This window comes from Chanodichthys erythropterus, chromosome 20, assembly GCF_024489055.1.
Source record: "Chanodichthys erythropterus isolate Z2021 chromosome 20, ASM2448905v1, whole genome shotgun sequence".
NCBI classification, from domain to species: Eukaryota; Metazoa; Chordata; class Actinopteri; order Cypriniformes; family Xenocyprididae; genus Chanodichthys; species Chanodichthys erythropterus.
The window spans coordinates 2,414,627-2,436,981 of NC_090240.1; the positions used below are offsets into that span (position 1 = coordinate 2,414,627).

At 38.8% G+C, this 22,355-nt stretch overlaps 1 protein-coding gene across 7 annotated transcripts in view; it reads right to left on the bottom strand.

Annotated features, from left to right (window-relative positions):
- The window catches only part of si:dkey-96f10.1 (6-phosphofructo-2-kinase/fructose-2,6-bisphosphatase), a 265,841-nt gene that overhangs the window by 148,920 nt on the left and 94,566 nt on the right, over nucleotides 1-22,355 (bottom strand). For 5 of the 7 annotated variants that reach the window (XR_010892805.1, XR_010892806.1, XM_067370438.1 and 2 more), the window contains exon 11: nucleotides 8,826-8,955. The exons of the other annotated variants lie outside the window; for them this stretch is intronic. Coding sequence is in view for 3 of the 5 variants with exons in the window: in XM_067370438.1 (XP_067226539.1) it covers nucleotides 8,826-8,955 (130 nt within the window). In the remaining 2 variants the exon portion in view is untranslated. The remainder of the gene's footprint in view (nucleotides 1-8,825; nucleotides 8,956-22,355) is intronic. 7 annotated transcript variants of the gene reach the window in all.

Here is a 22,355-nt window from a genome sequence, read left to right on the forward strand (position 1 = left end):
GGCCGGTGCGCCTCCCAGGTGAAGCTCATTAACACTCGCGCCACCGGCCTCGCGCCGTTCCCTCACGGCTCTCGCCCGCCCTGGTCGCCACATACATGTTTATTGCTTATGAATTTCCCAGATTTTATATACCAGGAGGTTAAGATTTTTCGTGTCAAGGAGCCCTAAACAATTTTTTGTTTAGGGCTTGTGAGAAGCCCTTGTGAGATATTTTTTTTTTTTTAGTGTAGGCCTATAGTAGGCTGTGTTATGTATCCTGATTGACTTTATGATTAGTTAAATCTGTTTTGCACATGCATCGCCACATAGTTAACCATTTCAGACAGTACAGGACAGTCTCTGTCTCGTTCACTTCACGTCTGTGGGTGTTACGCACAGCTCAGTGTGGCCCAGGCACGGCGCCAGGATTCCAGTTTTGGATGGGCCAGACCAATTGTGGGAGGGCCTTAAATTAAAAATGTTAAAAAAAAAAAAAAAAAAACGTTATCCAATCACTGCTTAACCTAATAAAAAAATATTGACTAATATAGCCTACTGTTATATTATCTGTGCGTATACATAATATAGATTTTAATAGCTTGATGCTCTTTAAATATTTTGTTGCATTGTTAAAAGTTTCGGTGCATAGGACAGACCTATCTGCGATCGCTCTCCATGGTTCTGACCAAAGAGCGCTTTGGAATCTCCATTGCGCATGAAACGCATCATACCTGGGCTGCGTTTCCTGATAACATTGTCTCTTAGCACGCTACAAAGACTCTTAAGGAATACTTAACTAAAGGTATACTACCACTAAAGGTATATCATTGCTAGGTGTCTTCAGGGCTAGTGTTGCACGATATACCGGTACTAGAAAGGTATCGCGATACCCTGCTTTTAGAAACGGTACGGTTCTTCATTTTATTAGTACCGGTACTTTGAGTGCCAGCTGTATTTCCTAATGTGCGACAGCAGGGAGCAGTGTGTGTGCAGCGCGCTGCTTCTGAGGCACATTGAGTGCGTGTTTATTCCTGTCAACTGCGCAACGGCAGATGCACAAAGCAAAATATGGCATTATTTTGCTTACATTGCCGACAGTCAGGGCAAGCCCACGGACACCACAAAGCCCGTCTGCAAAATACGTTACAAAATAACGCAAGCGAAGGGAGCATCCAACTTGCCAAACATCCCGATTTGTACAGAGAATTTAAAGAGCGACAGGTTAGTGAATGTGATACCAGCGTTATGTTTATGCTCTCAAAAATTAAATGAGTGTTATTTATATTACTCATGCAAGCAGACATCCGCAAAGAGGTGTATTATTGAGTCTAATAAGTGATATCTGGTTGCTAAAATAAAATTAATTTTAAAAAACAAATATGTGAAGGGACTATACAATTATATTAAACCAATTTATGCTTTAATAACATTGCTCTAATTATTTACAGTAATCAATATTCTCACTGTCAAAACACTTACATGCAGGGCTTGATGACAGCCACTCCCACTAGCCACTTTGGCGAGTTGAATATAATTTAAGTTTACAGCCAAATGGTCGTCGAAGATCGTCGTAGCACAAAATTACAATCCAATCACACAATTCGTTATTTACATGCAGTTAGTGAAGGAGGGATAGGCGGAATTGCGCTGAATGACACACAACAGAAGCGCTCTCTCTCTCTCTCTGTTTGTCGCGCGCGCGATCAGTTTTCCACGCGTCTGAATAGTCAAATACACGTGCACACAGATGTCTAAATGTCCATCATGTGGAGTATCTCGCGTGAATACAGTCGGTTATGGCTTAAGTGGACGTAAACAGGTGGGTAATAACTGGATATTTGTCAGTTACGTCCATGCATTCAGCAGCCCAATTAAATAGGCCTGTCCATCATTAATGTTAATCAAACAACAAAACCTGTTAAATATGTTAAATAAACAGTGTATCTGAAAAAAGATTATTTTTAATTTACTACTGTTTTTGTAATTTGCTTCTTTGTTCTTTTATATAGCATAACACAAATAACTTGTTCTCATACTAGCTCATGCTCATACATTGTCCACCTCTTGCCCACCTGTACATACCAGCTGATATAAAATGTAATCTTGATTTGGGTGGTCAGTCTGCATTTAAAAGTTTGAAAGTGTTTTAAATCTTCTAAATCAAGTAAAATGACTCAAAAGTAATTTAAGCATAAGAAAGTCAGCTTTAATCATATAAAATGTAATTTACCAACATCAAAATTGTGGCCAATAAAAATGCTAGCCACAGTTCTGTCATATGTTATTTATTTACTTTTCCTACTGTTTTAGGTTTTTGCCATAGTATCGTTTAAGTATCGGTATCGTGATACTGAAGTTGGGTATCGTATCGAAGTCAAAATTTTGGTATCGTGACAACACTATTCAGGGCTATCATCCACTTGCGAGGCATAGGCGCTGAAAGGCAGAGGTGCTGGCGCCCTCCTAGCAACGGCGCTGTTTTTTGTAAAACATGATTTTGACAACTTCATTAAGTTTTGTTTTATAGAAAACTCTTTTTAAAAGATATTCGTTTTGTATAAATAGTATCTTAATTTTGATCAATGTTTTATCAATCAATTGCCCATATTTAATAAATAAGAAGCAAATATATAGCAGACAATGTAATAACCTTAGTGTAATTGACAATATTACTAAAAAATATTTTGCTACCTAAAAGTTAAAGATTTTTTGTGTCACACATGCATGCATGTCTATTTCCCTCATATTAAATATATAACGCATGTGGACTGATATTTTTCCAATGTCTGGAGGACTCCTTTATTAATGGAGTATATAAACAGACGTTTCAATATATTGGTATTAAATGCATTTTCTGTGAATTTATATTTCAAGTTTTTACTGCAAATGTCGAAATGCCCGCCCCCCCCTGCCCCCGTTCCAACGTCTATGCTACTACAATCAAATGGATTTCCCCACACATGATCTTCATGTCTGTTCTCTGTGTGCCAATTATTTTTTTCTGCACGGCCAACATTGGTGTTGATGCCATGAAATTTAAAATCAACTTATTTTTCCCTTAAAATTATACATTTTCTCAGTTTCAACATTTGATATGTCATCTATGTTGTATTCTGAATAAAATATTTAAAATTGAAACTTCCACATCACTGCATTCTGTTTTTTTTTTTTTTTTTTTTCAATTTGTACAGTGTCCCAACTTTTTTTGGAATCGAGTTTGTACTTCCCTTGTCAGGTTGTATAGTTTTTCCTAGTTCTGGCCTCCTCTTATCAGAGTTGTCAGGCCAAGGCCCTTTACCCCTTTGGTGTAGGTGCAAGATAGATAGCAACTAAGGAAGCAGGCTACAGCTAGCATCCCTGGTGCCGTTGTCTCAGGTGGTAGGCCCCTTATCATTATATAGATAAGAGAATGCTAGTGTTGTGTAGGCCCCACTTTTTCTAGAATTTTCATTCATATACTGTGTTTGTCTTTTCCCCTGAACCCCTTGAATTTAAGCTTGAGTGTAACGGTGTTAGCTTTGATCTAGCTCTTGTCCCCTAGGGTTCAGAACAGATGTAAGAACTTCTGGTTTGGTGAAAAGCATCCATCCTTGAGTGTCAGGATGGTATGAATGAAAAGTAAAGCATAATTTTTATGCTTTAAGTTATAGTTTTGCCTTACACAGCGTGAACTGTATCTCTATGGCTGCCTGAGGTTAGCACCTGTTTCTGTAGTAGTAGGCTTGTTTTGGCCTCCTTCAGAGTATGGTGACTAATTTGTACTCCCCTTGCTTTAGGAGTAAAGGTGTTTTACTGAGTACATGGCCTGCTGGAATGCATAGCTCAGGTTGAGTTTGCTTAGGGAACCTCACTAATCAGTTTGGTTCTTTTATAGCTCCCTTAGAGTTTGAACTGCCACAAGAGGTGTTTGCAGTGTTTGGAGTTGAAGGCTTTTGTCTAAGCCTCCTTCTGAGCACAATAGCTTGTGTCGTCACATGTTTTCTTGGTAGATGTTTGATCAGAGTTTTGCTCACTTAGAACTAGCACTGCCACAGGTTTATGCCTGTGTCTATTTGAAATAGTAGGCCGGTTTGGGCCTCCTTCAGAGCATGGTAGCATATATTCTTTGTACTCTCCTACTGTAGGGTTAAGATTGTTTTTGCTGTGTACATTGCCTGTTGGAATGTGTAGATTTAAGCTCAGGTTGAGTTAAGCTAGGTAACCTCACTTGGTTGTTTGGTTCTCAGATTAGGCTCCCTTAGAGCTTAGACAGATGCCACGTGTCTTTCTGGAGTCGCAGGCCCTGTTTGGGGCTCCTCTAGGAACATGATGGCACAGGTTTGTGATGGTTTAATTCTGACACTGCCACTGGCTGACACCCGTGTCTTCTGGAGGAGTAGGCCCGGTTTGGGCCTCTTTCGGAGCATGTTGGCAGAGTTTTTGTACTCCTCTTCCTTTTAAGAATTTAAAGTGTTTACACTGCCTATTGGAATGTGCTGATTAGAATTAAGCTCAGGTTGAGCTAATAGTTAACCTCACTGGATAGTTTGGTTCTATATGGCCCCCTTAGAGCTTAGTAAGTGCCACTAGAGCTAGCGCCACATGTCTTTCTGAGTTGTAGGCCCCGTTTGGGCCTCCTTCTAGAAGATGATGGCGTAGGTTTGTACTCCTCTTGCTTAAAGAGTAAAAGGTATTTTACTGAGTACATTGCCAGGTGGTATGGTGGCTCAGGTTGAGTTAAACTAGTTAACCTCACTGGAGAAGTTTGGTTATCATATTTGGCTCCCTTAGAGCTTAGAACACTGCCATGAGCTGATGGCACGTGTCTGGAAGTCATAGGCCCTCTTTTGGGCCTCCTGCAGGGCATGATGACGTATGTTGTACTCCTCTTGCTTTAAAGAGTAAAAAGTGTTTTTACTGAGTACACTGCTCATCGGATTGTGTTAGGTAGACTGTTATATGGGCACTCTACAGTCTGATCTGCTGGTTTAACTCGATTTCATTCTGAACGATTTCCATGTTTGTGGGTGTTTGCTTATCAGCAAGCAAGCCATTCTAGGTGTGTGGCCTTCACATGCCTCCCTTTGATTATGCAGAGTGTTACTCCCCTCATTGGTAAGGGTAAAAAAGTGCTAAGCTGAGTCCTGCTCTCCGGGATGCCCATCTCTACGCTCTGGTTACTGCCTCTTTGCAGTCACTCTTACTGAATATCTTATCTGAAGAATGTGATTTGAGACTCTGTGATCAGACTTGTTGTTGGCCAAGACTAGGTTACTGTAGAGTAGACCAGGTCGGCCTCCCTGGTGGCAATCAGGGTTGAGTACGTTCCCCTGACATGTGACTGGCTAGGGTTCCCTCGGTCCCCCTGGCCACATTCCCTTAAAGGTACCCTCTTTTCTTGGAAAAGAAGCCTGGTTCCAGAAGCCTTTGGGCAGACTTGGTAGGCCTTCTGCGGAAGCTGCTAGTTCAGATGTTTGTCTAGCCATTTTTGGCATGCACTCCCCACAAGCATGGTGGCATGGGTATATCTTTTCCCATATGCGTTTCAAACGCAGTGTAGAGTTCCCTTTCGAAAGGGAATGTCTCAGGTTACATATGTATCCATGGTTCCCTGAGAACAGGGAACAAGACACTGCATTACCTGCCACGCATCGGGGCTGCCTGCTGAACAGTCCCTTCAGACGATAAGGTACTGACTGCTTCTCTAGGCACTCCTTTTATACTTCTGGGTTACATCTGTAATGACGTCATAGGCTGTCGCCAGCCAATAGGATTGGTGCGATTTGATAATTGCTTTCAGACACCGGTTCACGTGATGACGTTCCCCATATGCATTTCAAACGCTGTGTCTCGCTCCCTGTTCTCAGGGAACCATGGTTACATACGTAACAAGAGACTTTTTGACTTTAATTTTTTCACAAGGTGCTGAATATAAGGCTCAAACATTTATTTCATAATGAGCTTTTCCACCCATATTCAATTCTTTTCCTTCAATGAAATGTTAGAATTTTGTGAATTTTTTTGAATGAAAGATCAAAAAGATAAACAATGCAGATTTATTTTCACAGCCGCCTTTGCTCATATTTACTAAGGGCGCCAATATTTGTGGAGGACACTGTATACTGAGATACAACTTCAATCTCTGAACCTTGAAGAGTAGTAATTGAGCATAAATTTGAAAATGCAGTTATTCTTTTTGTAAACATCCTAAGTTTAGATTTCTCCACATTTAAAACAAGTTTTAAATCGCTTAGTGTATGCTGCTCTCTGTATCTCGTTTGTCTTATTTATTGTTGTCTGTCTGATATACACACAGTGATTTCTTCGTCCGAGGACAAGAGTTTCAAAGCTCAATATAAGACACATTTATTATGGCGGAAAAGCAGCAATTCAGAAAGTGTGCCCCTCCCTGCCCATGCTTCATTGTGGTCGGCGACACACACGAGATGTGCGTAAAATGCCTGGGGGTTGAGCATGCACAGGTGGCTCTCGAAGGAGCCGTCTGTGTACACTGTGAGCGGCTCACCCTCAGAGTGCTGCGATCGCGTCGAGCGCCCTTCGAGGAGGGCGCCGAGGCGAGTGTTCCCCGCGGGTCTGGTCCCGCTGCTGCTGAGGCACAGCGCAGGCTGCAATCGTGGGGTTAACAGATGGATCTAGCGGAGGGGGAAGAGACGGGCCCTGCCCATCATGTCATCCAACGTAGCGTCGATAGTTTCCACGAAAGGGAACGTCTCGGGTTACGAGTGTAACCCTTGTTCCCTGAGTAAGGGAACGAGACGCTACGTCACGTGGCCGTATCTCCTGCATACCTGGTGCGCTTGCTTCAGACAACCTACAGAAGCTGGCGTGCTGTGTGTTCAGGTGTGCTTTATAGTTTCCTGATCCGTGACGTCACCCGCCTCTGACGTCACGTCTTTTCATTGGTTGGATACAGAGGTGCTTCACGAACACAAAATACAGAGGGTTTCCATCACGTCATCCGACGTAGCGTCTCGTTCCCTTACTCAGGGAACAAGGGTTACACTCGTAACCCGAGACGTTTTTACTACTTTTAAAATTGCATTTATGTTGTATTTATTTGTCCTATTGTAATTTGTTTATTCTTATTTTATTGCTGACTGATAATTTGATTCTTAATTACTTGTGAACTTTTTATAATTAGACATTTGCTTATTTCCGTGGCTTACCTGTAAGATTTTGGTCACTTTTTCCACCACAAGTGATCATGTTATTAAAGCTAGATAGCCAAGTACAGCACTGGACTAGCCTTTTTTGGCAAGACACCACAATAAACACGATTTGTGCATTTTGTTTGTTCTATTGCCATGTATGACTACTGTGCATCTAACATAATACATGGTAAATGTTGTATTCTAATAAAAAAAAAAAAAACGTAAATTTTTCGCAAATTTCTGGAAATTACCACCACAAAATCAGCCATTGTGATCACAAAAAAATATTGAGAAATCCTGGAGGGACTGTGAAATAGACAATTTCGAAATAGGCCTATAATTATTTAGTACAGTTGGATCACCCCCTTTAAATAATGGCAGGACATAAGCAGTTTTCCAGATAGAAGGAAATTCACTTGTAGACAAAGAAAAATTTAAAAGATGAGTTAGTGGCGGCGCAATAAAATCAGCTGCCAACTTAAAAAATATGAATCCAGCTTATCTGGAAAAGCCAGTTTCTTAACATCTAAAGATTTAAGTGCCTTGTTAACCTCTAAAACTGTTACTGGGTTAAAATCAAATACTTGATCTACCTTGAAATGATTTACGCTGGAGAAAAAATTTAAAAAGTTGTCACGATTTAAATTATGTGACTCATGAAGTGTACCAGAGGCCACAAAATGTTCATTTAAACAATGTATTATTTTAGCTTTATCCACAATTTTACTTAGTCCTTAATAATACATGATGGAAATTCTGAATTTGATTTATTTCCAATAAGATTTTTAATATTTTCCTTTTTTTTTTTTTTTATTATTTCGATTATTGGAAGTTTCTGAAAGAAAGTAATCCTAGTGTTGGTATTTCGACACAATGTCTCTATTTAGGGAATAAGGGTTAAACTAGTAAACAAGATGTTGTCTTGATTGTACAGCTCTCTTCGGGTCCACCCATAATCCAGCTCAATTGGATTAAAGTCAGGAGTTTGATATCCACATTGTGTATGCATCAAATGGGCAACCAAACATGCGTAAGCCATTTTCTATGCAAACATCAGAATTTTAGAAAATTAAATATGTGTAAAAAGATTTTTTAAATATGTGTGCATATTAAACTTGCTTGGCTCATGTTAATTCCACTTTAAATTGTATTCTTAATAGCAGAAATCATGTTCTGAGAGCAAAATAAATACTTTCTGTTTCCATGAACAAAGAATGCTGCCGTTTGTATAGTTGGGGTTCTTTTGCTTTGACCCTTGAGTTCCTTATCATCTCTTTCAGTATTGTATATTAGATTCAAATTTCCACTCCTAGGTAGAGTAGCAACAGTCTTGAATTTTCTCCATATGTAAACAACTTGTTTTACCGTGGATTAACGAATGCCCTGTAATCCCCAGCAATGCAGTGTCTTTAGCCATGCTGTTAAAGCCATTTCCTTGGACTCAGATGAACACTTTCACAACACTTTCACAACACTTTTTATGAGTAATCAATGCAGAAATCCAGGGGTGCGTTTCCCTAAAGCATTGTGAGTTAAGTAGACAACCATTGGTGGCTATTGGTTCTACAATCTACTTTGGCTTACAATGCTTTCGGGAATAGAAGCCTGATCATTTCAAAGGGTTTGCAATTTTTTTATGTACAGTCCAAGTATTAGAGTACATTAATGTTCCAGTAGTATGTTGTTTCACTCTACCTGCACTTTTGTCCAGGAAGTATGCCAGCAGACATCGCATGACAGCCTGATGACATATGACCAAAACATTCTCCTGGCGCTCAAGCTCCATGATAACAGGCTCTAAACGCTGAACCAGATCCTCATAGGACTGAACACACAAACACACACAAGCACTGAAGTACAAAACAAGGATAAAAACATATGAACCTTTTGTTGTTTTATAGGTTGCACTTAATGGACATGAACACAAGGAATTCCTTTGGAGTCATTCTTTATTGTTCTCCAGTTCAAACTCCCTCTTACTATATCTATCCTCTCTCTACTCTCTAAATTTTTTATCTTCCTCTAGTGTTCATACTTAGTAATAACATTACATGCAGACATAACACCTATCAGGGATGTGTTTCCCAAAAGCAGCCTAAGTGATCTCTATAATCAGCTTAGCTTACAATGCTTTTGAGAAACACAGCCCAGGGTAGCATTTCCCAAAAGCATCTTAAGCAAGAAGAAAGACATGCATACAGGTTTATAACGAAATGAGGGTGAGTTAACAAGGACATTAATTATTGACTGAACTATCTGTCACATACTGTAACACATGGTGTAAATAAGAGTAATAACAAAAATAGGAGTGTCACGTGACCTGAGAGTACGATGGCATGTACATGTTTCTAACTTATTGTTTGGCCATTATTTTATGACTTTGTACCTGGTAACACATTATATGTCCTCACGTCATACGAAATCAGCCAGCAGGCAAGTGAATCGTGAACAAACACACGAAACGGATAAGATGGAGGACTCTTTTGCCGCCATGATTGCATCAGCCATTGAGAAGCAACAGTTGTTTATTGAAGCACAATTTAAAACTCTTCAAGATAGACTTGACAACATTCAGACGGAGCTGTCCAGCTGCTCCAGCGGAGTAAGAGAATTGCGTGATAGATATTCCAGCCTGAGCAGTCGGGTTAGTATAAACTACGACAAATGTGCCGTGAAAATGGCAACCTATGAAGAGAAACTAGCTGACATGGAAGACCGGAGCCGCAGGGATAACATTCGCATTGTAAATTTACCAGAAGGCATGGAAGCTTCGAATCTCGTGTCCTACATCTCAGATTCTCTACCAGTATGGTTAGCTTCATTGATCGGTGTAAAACCCGAAATAATGAGAGCTCATCGCATCAGCCCTTCTAACAACACAGACAGGCCTCGTACGGTGATTATGAAGCTGCAGCGCTACATTGACCAAGATCGAATCCTCAGGGCGTCGAGGGAATCTCCTATCAAAGTCGATGGAAAAGACATCAGATTCTCTGCGGATTACAGTGCGTTTACCATCAACCGTCGTCGTGCCCTCTACGAGGTTACAAACAAGTCTCAGAAAATGGGCTTCCAGACTTTTTTGTTGTATCCGGCACAACTGAAACTGACTCGAGGATCGACCCAGCACATCTTTAACTCTCCTTTGGAAGGTGAGGACTTTCTGAGTGGTTTGGCTGCACAGGAGAACATTGATGTGTAATGTAACAATGTATTTGATGCTTGTGTTTCTACTGGAATTCTCAAGGTACTTGTCAATGTGAAGTTTAATGTTAACATTAGACTTATTTGGCCTATTTGGTATGTGTGGCGAGGGGGGAGTGGTTCAGCGAGGTCTGCAACCGGAGAGAATAGCAGGAGACGCTTTGTAAGTGAGTGGGTTGGATGCAAATCACGAACACCTGTTTCTCGTTCTAGTGATTGGCGCGGAGACAGGATAAGACGCCGTGAGAAGCAGGAATGTGTGAGAGAGAGGGGAACTGCTGACTGAGATCCAGCGAGTTACTTGGAGTGAAGCCCTTTGTGGATTGTGTTTACCGAACCTGGAGTGAAGCCCTTTGTGGATTATTTGTGTTGCTGTTATCGTGCGTTGCACGGCCTTTCTGTTGAACATTTGTTTCAATAAAAACTCAGTCAGCAGTTGTTCGCCTGCTAAAAAATCTGTTAAAAGGAGTTTCTTTTGCATCCCACTTAAATAAATCTAGATTAAACACAATAAGTACATTAGAGAATAAATTAAATAGGCTGTAGGGTCTTCAACAGAATTCACACAGTGAGAATATACAGCAAGAAATAAATATGGTACGAACAGACTTAACTCTTTGTTATGTCACAGAGCAGAGTTTTTAATGCACAAGGTTAGAAGAACTTATTACTTAAATGGTGCTAAACCAAGCCACCTTTTAGCACTCAGGTTGAAGAAAAGTGAAAAATTTTCAAATATCTCGGCAATTCAAACACCCAGTGGTTCTATCCAGGGACGTGCACAGGGGGGTTGCTCAGGTTGCCCGGGCAACTGCCCATATGCCCTTCTTGAATCACGTTGCCCTTTCGAGGTGGAAAAAAATAAATAAAAAAATCGTACAATGGATGCAGAATTTCACGTAGGCCTAGATTAAAAAAAAAAAAAAAAAAAAAATCGCAAAGCCTCATTCACTTCCATATTCGGGCACTCGTCCGAAAGTGAAAGTCAGTAGGGGAAGGGCAAACTCTGTTTACGTGGCTGCAGCGCTGCACGCGACCGGCACCTGAGCTGAGCCTGCATGAGCGGCAATAGAAGGAGATTGTCGCGGTTGTCGGGTGGGACGACTTAACGTTGTCGGAAAGGTGAGTAAGGTTATAATCGTTAACGAAAAAACGAAAACTAGGTGGGAAAAAACATCGTCGTTAACTGAAATAAAAATAAAAACGAGGCATTACAAAAAAACGATAACTAACCAAAACTGTAATGTGTGTTTGGCAAAACTAACTAAAATAAAATAAAATTATAGATTAAATGTCCTTAGTTTTCGTCTTTGTCAATGTCTTTCATAGAGCAAACGTTCAGCTGCATTTCATTTCCCTGCGTCTCTCACTCACGCGTCTCTCTCACATACTCGCGCGCGCATAGCCCCTCCCCTCCGTGCACACCGCGCCTCCATGAGAACAAGTGTTGGAAGCAAGTTCGCGAAAGGTTGGTATCTCGTGAAAACCTTTACACAATCTCACACATTAAAAAGTGGTATAAAAATATTTTTAATTCTGAATATAATTTTGTCAGTGTGTTGTCGACCCGACAAGCGATTGCTACTTTAGAAAGTTAACTAGACGCAAGTTTGAGGTAAAATGCACTTGGGTTGTCGATGTCAAAACACTATTTAAGATGTTTGGTAGGGGAGTGCCCTTTTTTTAGGTCAGAGCAACTGCCCCTCAAAATTTCTGTGCACGTCCCTGGTTCTATCTATTCATAGAGAATTTAAATTTTTTTATCAAAATTTATATAAATCAGAGTTGGTCTTTAGTGAAACTGTATGTAATATTTTTTTCCAGGATCTAAATCTTACATCTCTCTCTGAGGTAGAGGCAACCTCTTTGAACGTTCCAATTACTTTAGAGGAATTAAAGGAAGCCCTTATGGCTATGAAAAAGGGGAAGTCACCAGGATGGGATGGAATCCCTCCAGAACTATACCTTATTTTCTGGAATGAGTTGGGACAGCCATTGTTAAACATGGTTCTTCATTCTGTTCGAGAGGGCTCTTTTAATAATAGTGCCAACATGGCCATTATTACACTTTTACTTAAGCCTGGCAAAGATCTAACTCAGTGTGGCAATCATAGACCATTGTCTCTTCTAAACAGTGATGTTACATTGTATGCCAAAGTCTTGGCATCCGTTTAGACATTTTTATGACTAATTTGGTGCATAATGATCAAACCGGTTTTATTAGATCACGATTGGCAGCAGATAATGTCCACCTTTTATTGCATGTCATACATGCAGCTAGTGGAATTGATTCACCATGCACCGCACTATCTTTAGATGCTGAAAAAGCCTTTGACCGGCTATATTTTTGGACAGTACTAGAGCGTTTTGGCTTAGGGAGCGACTTTATTAAAGGGCACCTATTATGCAAAATTCACTTTTACATGGTGTTTGACCATAAATGTGTGTTGGCAGTGTGTGAGCAAAACCACCCTAGAATGAGAAAAATCCACCCAGTGGTTTTTTTACAATCTCAATAATTCTTAAGCACTGTCTCAGAACGCCCTGTTCTAAGATTGCTCTCACTGTGACGTAGAATTGCGCTAAGCCCCACCCACGTGGTTTGATTGACAATCTGGTTTTGGCATAGACCTCGCCGTCGGTGATCTGTCAACCATCCTCCATTGTTTCAACGACAGCCGGTAATGTCTCCTAAGAAACATAAGTGTTCTGTTGTGGGATGTAATAATGAACATAGTAGTTTTCACTTACTTCCGACATCAGAGCCACTGAACGCAGTGGATGGATTTTATTTACGAAGGAAAGGTGCCACTCAAAATTCCAAAAATTATGTTTGCACAAATCATTTTTTGACTGACTGTTTTGAGAATGAGGGTCAATTCAAAGCAGGTCTTGCTTCAAAGTTAATCCTCAAATGTGGATCGTTGCCTACTGTTCGCGATCCGTCACCTCCAGAAGAAGTAAGTGTATTTAATGTTTTTTGAGCAAATAGTCATTTCAGTCGATGTCAGCCAATTCAATAACAAATGCGTCTAAAGTTGTTGTCGTCGTCGTCGTCGAATGTCTGTGTATATAATTTAAACCTTGTTTGTATAGTGTGTATCTAACGTACTTAGCAAACGTTATCACAGTATTTGTGTTTGTAGTTTCAAAAAATTGCGCGAACGTTATCACAGTGTGTGTGTGTGTGTGTGTGTGTGTTGTACATCCATAATTGCAAAGGGGACGCGATTAAAACTCTATAAGTACATAAATGTATCAAATAACCATTCAGAGACGTCCTGCTCCATTCTCAATTGTGTTTCTTCTGCCGGAGTCTCTTCATCATCTGGGTCTGATTCCGGTTCAAACATGTACGGCTGAATGCCATACAAAACAGCGGGTCTCTCACTCTCAGCCATTCTGCTTCTACCGACTGTTTATTGCCATAGGTATGCAAGTTACGCCCTCATCCAAAGGCAGGGCGGGAATATGCAGCTCATTTATATTTAAGGTGGTACACACCAAAACAGCTCTTTTTAAAACAGGCCCAAAAAATTACATTTTCAAATGGTTATAATAAATTAACTGTGGGGTATTTTGTGCTGAAACTTCATAAATATATTCTGGGGACACCCAAGACCAATATTACATCTTGTAAAAAGGGGCATAATAGGTGCCCTTTAATATGGTCAAAATTTTATAAGCTAATCCCTCTGTGGTGGTCATGACAGGTGGAATTTGCTCATCCCAGTTTTCCATCTTACGTGGCACTCGTCAGGGATGCCCTCTCTCACCGTTGTTGTTCGCTCTATGTCTTGAACCTCTTGCACAGAAAATCTGTCAACATACTATGGTGAAGCCCATTACTTTTTGTAATACTTAACATCGGATATTTTTATATGCAGATGACATTTTATTATATGCTAGTGATAAAGCTAATTCAATATAGCATGTTTTGTCTGTTTTCAATTCTTTTAGTTTATTTTCTGGATATAAAATTAATTGGACCAAATCTGCTTTAATGCATTTAAACAATTTATCCTCTCAGGTTATTCTGCCAACTTGTATACCAATAGTATCTAGCTTTAGGTATCTGGGCATTGAGATTTTTTCTTTACATACAATAGCTTTAAAATTTTTTCAAGGTATATATAATCGTATAGCTTCGGACTTGACTTGTTGGTCAGCGCTACCATTGTCTCTTCAAGCTTGTATATCTATAATTAAAATGGATGTTCTACCCCGTATTAATTTTTTCTCTTCTATGATACCACTTGCACCACTTACTGATTACTGGTCCAAGCTTCAAACATTAACCTCTAAGTTCGTATGGAATGGAAAACCTCCTCGTATAAAATATGCAACTTTGCAACTTTGCAAAGATGCGGGTGGTCTGGTCTTTTTATCATTGGGCATTTATTTCGCGACCTCTTACAATATGGTTGAACCCTGACCCTCTTGTATCTTGGCAACCACTTGAACTTAATTTGGTTTTACCATACAGATTAAAAGATTTAATTTATTGTAATGTTCTGTTGAAAAATGTGAAACTGCGTTTTGGCCCAATAATAACATATCTTCTTTGTATCTGGCGTACTGCATACGGAGTTCCATGGGGTACTAATACCTCCTGTCTTACTATGCACAAAATTTTGACAATAAATAAAAGTACGAGGGGTAAGGTATCTTCTTTCTACTACTTATTCTTGGAAGCTTCTTATAAGCATTTACCAATTTTAAACATCTGGTATAGAGATCTATATGGTACAGAAACAAAAATGACGAAATCTGTTGGGACTCAATATGGGCCAATCTTAAACTTGTTTCAAAAACCCTAACCATCAACTAATTCACTACAAATTGATTCATAGGATGTATCTTACCCCTAGAAAACATTATTTAATGAAGCTTTCCTCATCTTCCAATTGTAATTTCTGCCCGGGAGGTGTGTTAGGCACATTTAAGCAAATGTTTTGGGATTGTCCTGAAGTTAATGGTTTTTGGAAACGAATATCTACTACTTTGAAAGACATTCTTGAAACTGATATACCATGCTGTCCTAAGCTTTTGCTGCATCCTTCAGCTTTTCCTGGTCACAGAAAAAAATGATATTCTCTGGATTAACTACAGCTAAGAAAATGCTTGCCTTGCATTGGAAACCTCCACACTCTTTAGCTTGGTCACACTGGATGCATTCTTTCCTGGACATTGCTAATATGGAGCTATCGGTGGCAAGGATGCACGGGGCCACTCAAAAAACTCTGAATGGTTAAAGACCATTTCTAAAATTAAGAAATTACAAAAGGACAGACTCCCCCCCACTGCAGCTGCTGCAGTGATGCTGTAATCAAACATTAAGAATTATGCCATTTCTTTCATTGCAAAATGCATCTAATAAGAGCCTAAGGGAAGCTAAATGTGAATAGAAGGTGAATAGAACCTTTCAGTTTTAGCCATATTAAATCTGAATTACTAAAGCATTTGACCATATATGAATTTGAAGTGGAGTGGAGGATGGAGTTCCTATAAACATAGGTGAGCAGATGTAAGAATGAAGCTCTCCATTCATTTTGTCACTTGCACTACCTGCCTCATGTTTAGTGTAGTCTTCTCTGTCAACAATGAGTGTTTCACATGTAATAAATGCAGGGAAATAGTCAGGCTGATGGAGAGGATTTCAGAATTAGAGAAATGCATTCCAAACTTTAATCGAGGATAGTACGAATGCAAGGGATCTAGATACTACTTTGGATGTGATTAGCTTAGTGAGCACCATAAATTGTTCGGTTCCAGTTGTAGAGCCCTCACAGCAGGGCAACGGGGTGACTGTGAGACGGCATAGTCGCAGGACAAAACACAGCTGTTCTGTTCCGATTAAAACAACAAACAGATTCTCACCCACTCAGTGATGCACCCACTGAAAATCCTGCTGTAAGTGCCCTGATTATTGGTGATTCTATTGTATGGAACGTGAAAATAGAGACACCAGCCACCATAGTCATATGTTTGCTGGGAGCCAGAGCACCTGACATCAAAGCAAATTTAAAAGTGCTGGCTAATGCTAATCGTAAATACTCTAAAATTATTATTCACATCAGCACTAATGATGTTCAACTTCACCAGTCGGAGATCACTAAAATTACCATTAAAGAGGTGTGTGAACTCACAAGTACAATGTCAGGAGAAGTAATTTGCTCTGGTCCCCTTCCTGTTCGTCGGCATGATGAGATAGTTAGCAGATTATCATCACTCAATGGCTGGCTGTCTAAGTGGTGTCTGCAAAATAATATAGGTTTCATAGACAATTGGACAGGGGCAGACCTGACCTGTTGAAAAGAGATGGTATTCATCCCTCTCAGGATGGTGCTGCTCTTCTCTTTAGTAATATGGCACAGAGTCACTGAAACATGACAAACTGGGGCCCAAGCAGACAGACTGGCTAAACCGACCATCTGCTAACTGCCTCACTTTACAGAAGTCAGATAATTCCCAACACATAGAAACTGTTACACCTAGATATTATCACATAGATAATGTGATGTATCACTGTGTCTGTACCACGAATTTGTAAAAACAAAAAACTTTCAAACCCATTTAATGGTAAAAATTTAACTGATGTTCAACAAATAAAAAATAGAGATAATAAGGATAAACAAATGATAAAACTTGGGTTGTTAAATATTAGATCCCTTTCTTCAAGATCACTTATTGTAAATGATATTATCACAGACAATAATCTAGATGTGCTGTGTTTAACGGAAGCTTGGTCCCATTCATTGTCGTAAACATACTTTAGATCTAATATTGTCACATGGAATCGATATTGATGCTGTTGAAATTCTGCAGCAGAGGCTGATGACATCTCAGATCATTATCTAGTCTTGTGTATACTACATTTAGTCAAGGCAGCTAAACTGTTTCCCTGCCATAAATATCGTAGAACCATCACTTCTACCAATAAAGATCGCTTTATAAATAATCTTCCTGATCAGTTTCATCGCCTTAGCATACCAGACAGCTTAGATGTTGCAACAGAAACTATTGCCTCTGTCTTTTCCAGCACATTAGACTCAGTTGCTCCTTTGCGTTTAAAAAAGATTAAGGAAATTAATCCAATGCCATGGTACAATGAGCACACTCGGGCCCTAAAGGTAGCAGCAGCCGGAAAAATGGAGCGCAGCTGGAAGAAAACAAAACTAGAAGTATTTCACATTTCGTGGAGAAAGAGAATGATTGAGTACAGAAAGGCCTTAAAATCTGCTTTTAAAAGAAAATAAACACAACCCTAGGTATTTATTTGATACAGTGGCTAAATTAACAAGAGAGCACAGCAGTAATGACTTTATCAACTTCTTTACTTGCAAGATTGATAATATTAGAGAAAAAATTATAACCATGCAACCGTCTACTACAGTATCGCGTCAGACAGTGCATTGTAGTGTCCCTGAAGAAAAATTCAATTAATTCTAAAGTGGTTAAATCATCAAAATCAACAACATGTATGTTAGACCCTATACCGACTAAGCTATTGAAAGAGATGCTTCCAGAGGTCATAGATCCTCTTCTTAATATCGTCAATTAATCTTTATCGCTAGGATACGTACCAAAAACTTTTAAGCTGGCTATTATTAAACCACTTATTAAAAAGCCACAACTTGATCCTAAAGAATTAGTCAATTACAGGCCGATCTCAAATCTCACTTTTCTGTCAAAAATACTTGAAAAGGCAGTATCATCACAACTATGTTCCTTTTTAGAAAGAAATAGTATCTGTGAGGATTTCCAGTCAGGTTTTAGACCGTACCATAGTACTGAAACTGCTCTCATTAGAGTCACTAATGATTTGCTCTTATCATCAGATCGTGGTTGTATCTCTCTATTAGTGTTACTGGATCTTAGTGCTGCATTTGACACTATTGATCACAATATTCTTTTAAATAGACTCGAAAATTATGTTAACTCTAGTGGAATTACATTGTCATGGTTCAAATCATACTTATCTGACTGTTATCAGTTTGTAGTAGTAAACGAAGAAATGTCATATCGATCACAAGTTCAATATGGAGTACCGCAAGGCTCAGTACTAGGACCGTTGCTTTTCACTCATGCTACCCTTGGGAGATATCATTAGGAATCATGGCACACTTGTTACACTGATGATACTCAGCTCTATATTTCTTTGCGCCCTGACGAAACTTACAAATAATTCACAAAAATTAACGGAATGCATAGCTGATATAAAAAATTGGATGACCAGTAATTTCCTAAGACTAAATTCAGAAAAAAAACAGAGGTTCTAATTTTTGGACCAAAAACTTCTTCACATAATAACCTAGAATACTGTCTAACACTTGATGGCTGCTCTAAGTCTACGTCATCAGTTAGGAACCTGGGTGTGCTCTTTGATACAAATCTTTCATTTGAAGGCCATGTTTCTAACATCTGTAAAACCATTTTCTTCCATCTTAAAAATATATCTAAACTACGACATATGCTGTCAATGAAAAATGCAGAACAGTTAGTTCATGCGTTCATGACCTCAAGGATAGATTACTGTAACGCTTTACTGGGTGGTTGTTCTGCTTGCCTGATAAATAAACTACAGCTCGTACAAAATGCAGCAGCTACAGTTCTTACTAGAACTAGGAAGTATGACCATTTTAGCCCAGTTCTGTCAACACTGCATTGGCTTCCTGATAAACATTGTATAGATTTTAAAATCTTGCTAATTATTTACAAAGCACTAAATGGTTTAGCTCCCCAATACCTCAGCGAGCTTTTAAAGCATTATAGTCCTTTACGTCTATTGCAATCTCAGAATTCAGGCCAGCTGATAATACCTAGAATATCAAAATCAACTGCAGGTGGTAGATCCTTCTCCTATTTGGTACCTAAACTCTGGAATAATCTTCCTAGCATTGTTCGGGAAGCAGACACACTCTGTCATTTTAAATCTAGACTAAAAACGCATCTCTTTAACGTGGCATACACATAACACATCATCAATTTATATTTTCAAATCCGTTAAAGGATTATTAGGCTGCATAAATTAGGTCAGCCGGAACCAGGAACACTTCCTATAACACCAGATGCACTTGTGACATCAGAAAAAGAATAGCATCTACGCTAATATTAGTATTTCTGTTTATCCCAAGGACCTGCGCCTTGACATGACCACAATGCAGCCCTGAAGTATCAGCAGAGATTGAGTCAACTAGAAGGCCTCATATCAACACGACAACCAGTGGCGCAGCTCCTCAACAACCGTCCATACCGGCGTGATGAATACGATCCTCAACTAGATGGAACTGAAATAAATACTTTGAATGTTGCGATCCTATCAGACTTATGATAGCAACCTAAGTCGTAACAAAGCACTGTTCGCCAGAGGAAAACTGGCCCCCCGACTAAGCCTGGTTTCTCCCAAGGTTTTTTTTCTCCATTTAACACCTATTTGCCACTTGTTTGCCACCTGATGTCACCTGTTGGAGTTTGGGTTCCTTGCCGCTGTCGCCTTTGGCTTGCTTAGTTGGGGACACTTGACATTTGATATTCAACAGTGCTTTGATCTGCCTGCATTGACACTATTCTTTAAGAGCTGCTGTGCAGCCAAAATAATGTACCAGTTATCAATGTAAAGCTGCTTTGACACAATCTACATTGTAAAAAGTGTTATATAAATAAAGGTGACTTGACTTGACTTAACATGGAATCAATAATGATGGCGATGAAATTCTGCAGCAGAATGATGACATCTCAGATCATTATCTAGTCTTGTGTATACTCCATTTATTTAGCCAAGGCTGCAAAACAAACTCCCTGTTACAGCTTTGAAATGTAGGGTGGGCCAAATGTAATTTCTGGTGGGCCGAGAGTTTTAACATTATTTTATTTTTTCCCCATAACAAAACTATATTTTTTAACAAAAGAGGCAGGTCTTGAAAGGGTCTCTATATTTACAGGGCTCAATGCAAATGAGCTTTTCTACAGGTTCATTCTGGTTCAGATTTTTATTTGCCCTGAAAAAATTTTCACTGACCCAACACAATAAAAGTATTATTAGTATTTTAATAAATATAAAGACAAGTAAACAGTCAGTAATAAAATAAGAACAAATTAACATATTACAGGCAATAGCACAAATAAATACAATCATGGCAGTACTGAGAGGGCTGAGGGCCCCTGGGCTTTAGTTTATGTTTAGGCCCTACTGTACCTATGCTACAAATATCCTCAACAGAAAAAAGAAATACAGGAAAATTCAAATATGCTTTGAGGATTCTAAATAATATGCAAACATTCCTGATGTAATATTAAATAGACATTATAATACAATAAAATACAGGACGTGCTTTCTTAGTTGAGAGATCAAAACCCTGAAATAACACTGAGCAATAAAGCCTGAGATGAACATTATTTTTAAATGTATTGTCCTCTTATGTCAGATTCTTACATTTAATCAATCAATTCCATCAGAATATGAATACACTGTATGGCTATTACAAATCAAATGAAATAAGTATCAACAAAATCCAACTTTGTATTTACACGTACTGTTTAATGCAGCTCAGATGCGGCATGAATGAATTTACAGTGCAACTGCATAATCAGTGTTGGGTGCAATGCATTACTAATTAATTAATTACTGTTATTTAATTACTTTTCCTTCAAAAAAAGTAAGGGATTACACAATTTCTCTGAAATTTAATTACAGTTACATCTGATGTGATTCCATTTAATAATGTATAGACTATACAACAAGTCTATATAAAACAATAGTGAGTTTAACATCAAAATTTCACATCTTATATTAAAATTTAATATTTTGGTCAGTTCAAGAATAATTTGCAATTACAACCCCAAATCAGAAAAAGTTGGCACAGTATGGAAAACATAAAAAAAAAAGAAAGTAGTGATTCCTAAATTTACTTTGACTTGTATTTCATTGCAGACAATGCAACAGCACATTATTTAATGTGTTCCTCGTGATTTTTTTTTTTTTTTTTTTTTTCAAAAAAAATTTGACGTTAATACAATAGCTGATATGATCCTGTTATCAGCATGATCACAGAGGATTTTTTCACATAGCCTACCTGACTGAAAGGGCTCATTATACGGCTCATTATATGGGTCTTTGTCTTCTCAGGTGTGAATCACAGCATTATTCATGAAGATTCACACCTCCATGCATACTGTGTTTCTTGACAAAAAGTGTCTTACAAAATTTAAATCAATATATTTGTTTTATATGAACGAGTAGGCAGGATAATTTTTATATTTTGAAGCAAAAACTCTAGTCTACAACCTCCAATACCCAGAAGTCTGTTTTTTTTTCAATAACCACGCATAAACGTTATTCCTTCAAAAATACAAACATGTACATGTTCCTCACATATTATGGTAGCCTAGTTCGTGCTGAATATGGTGTAATGACACCTTTTACATTAATATGTTTATGAACATCTGGAAAAAGCACAAAAGTCAGGGCATGTCAAAACTTCTCTTTGGCCCCAAAAATCTCAGACCCCAGAGGGATAATAAAGTTTACTAAACATTGAAAAATGTTTCATAACCTAATATATACATAACTTTCCCTCGTATGACAATTACGTGACTGGAAATAAGAAAATATGCTTCAAACCCGAACCTATCCTCTTAAAAAAAAGAAACTTCACATAATGTAAATATGTTGTTACAGAATATGAATATGTGAATAACTCAATTTTGACAAAAATGTCAGGTAGATCCTTATAATTCCAAGGTGATGACATACTATCGCAATGCTCTCACTGGACACAGGGCAGTCTGGGAAGTCTCTTCAGGATTAAATGCGGCAAGCTGAATAAATTGGTTCACAAACCTATCAGACAACACTTTACGCTGGAACACTGGATTTGGCCAGAGTGTAACCTGATTGCCCTGAGACATTGTGGGCTGACCGAAAGGGCATGTAGCTCACGTACCCTCCAGGTTGATGTTATAGCCAAAAGAAAAACAGTCTTCATAGAAAGACTTTTAATATCAGTTTGTTCAAAGTGG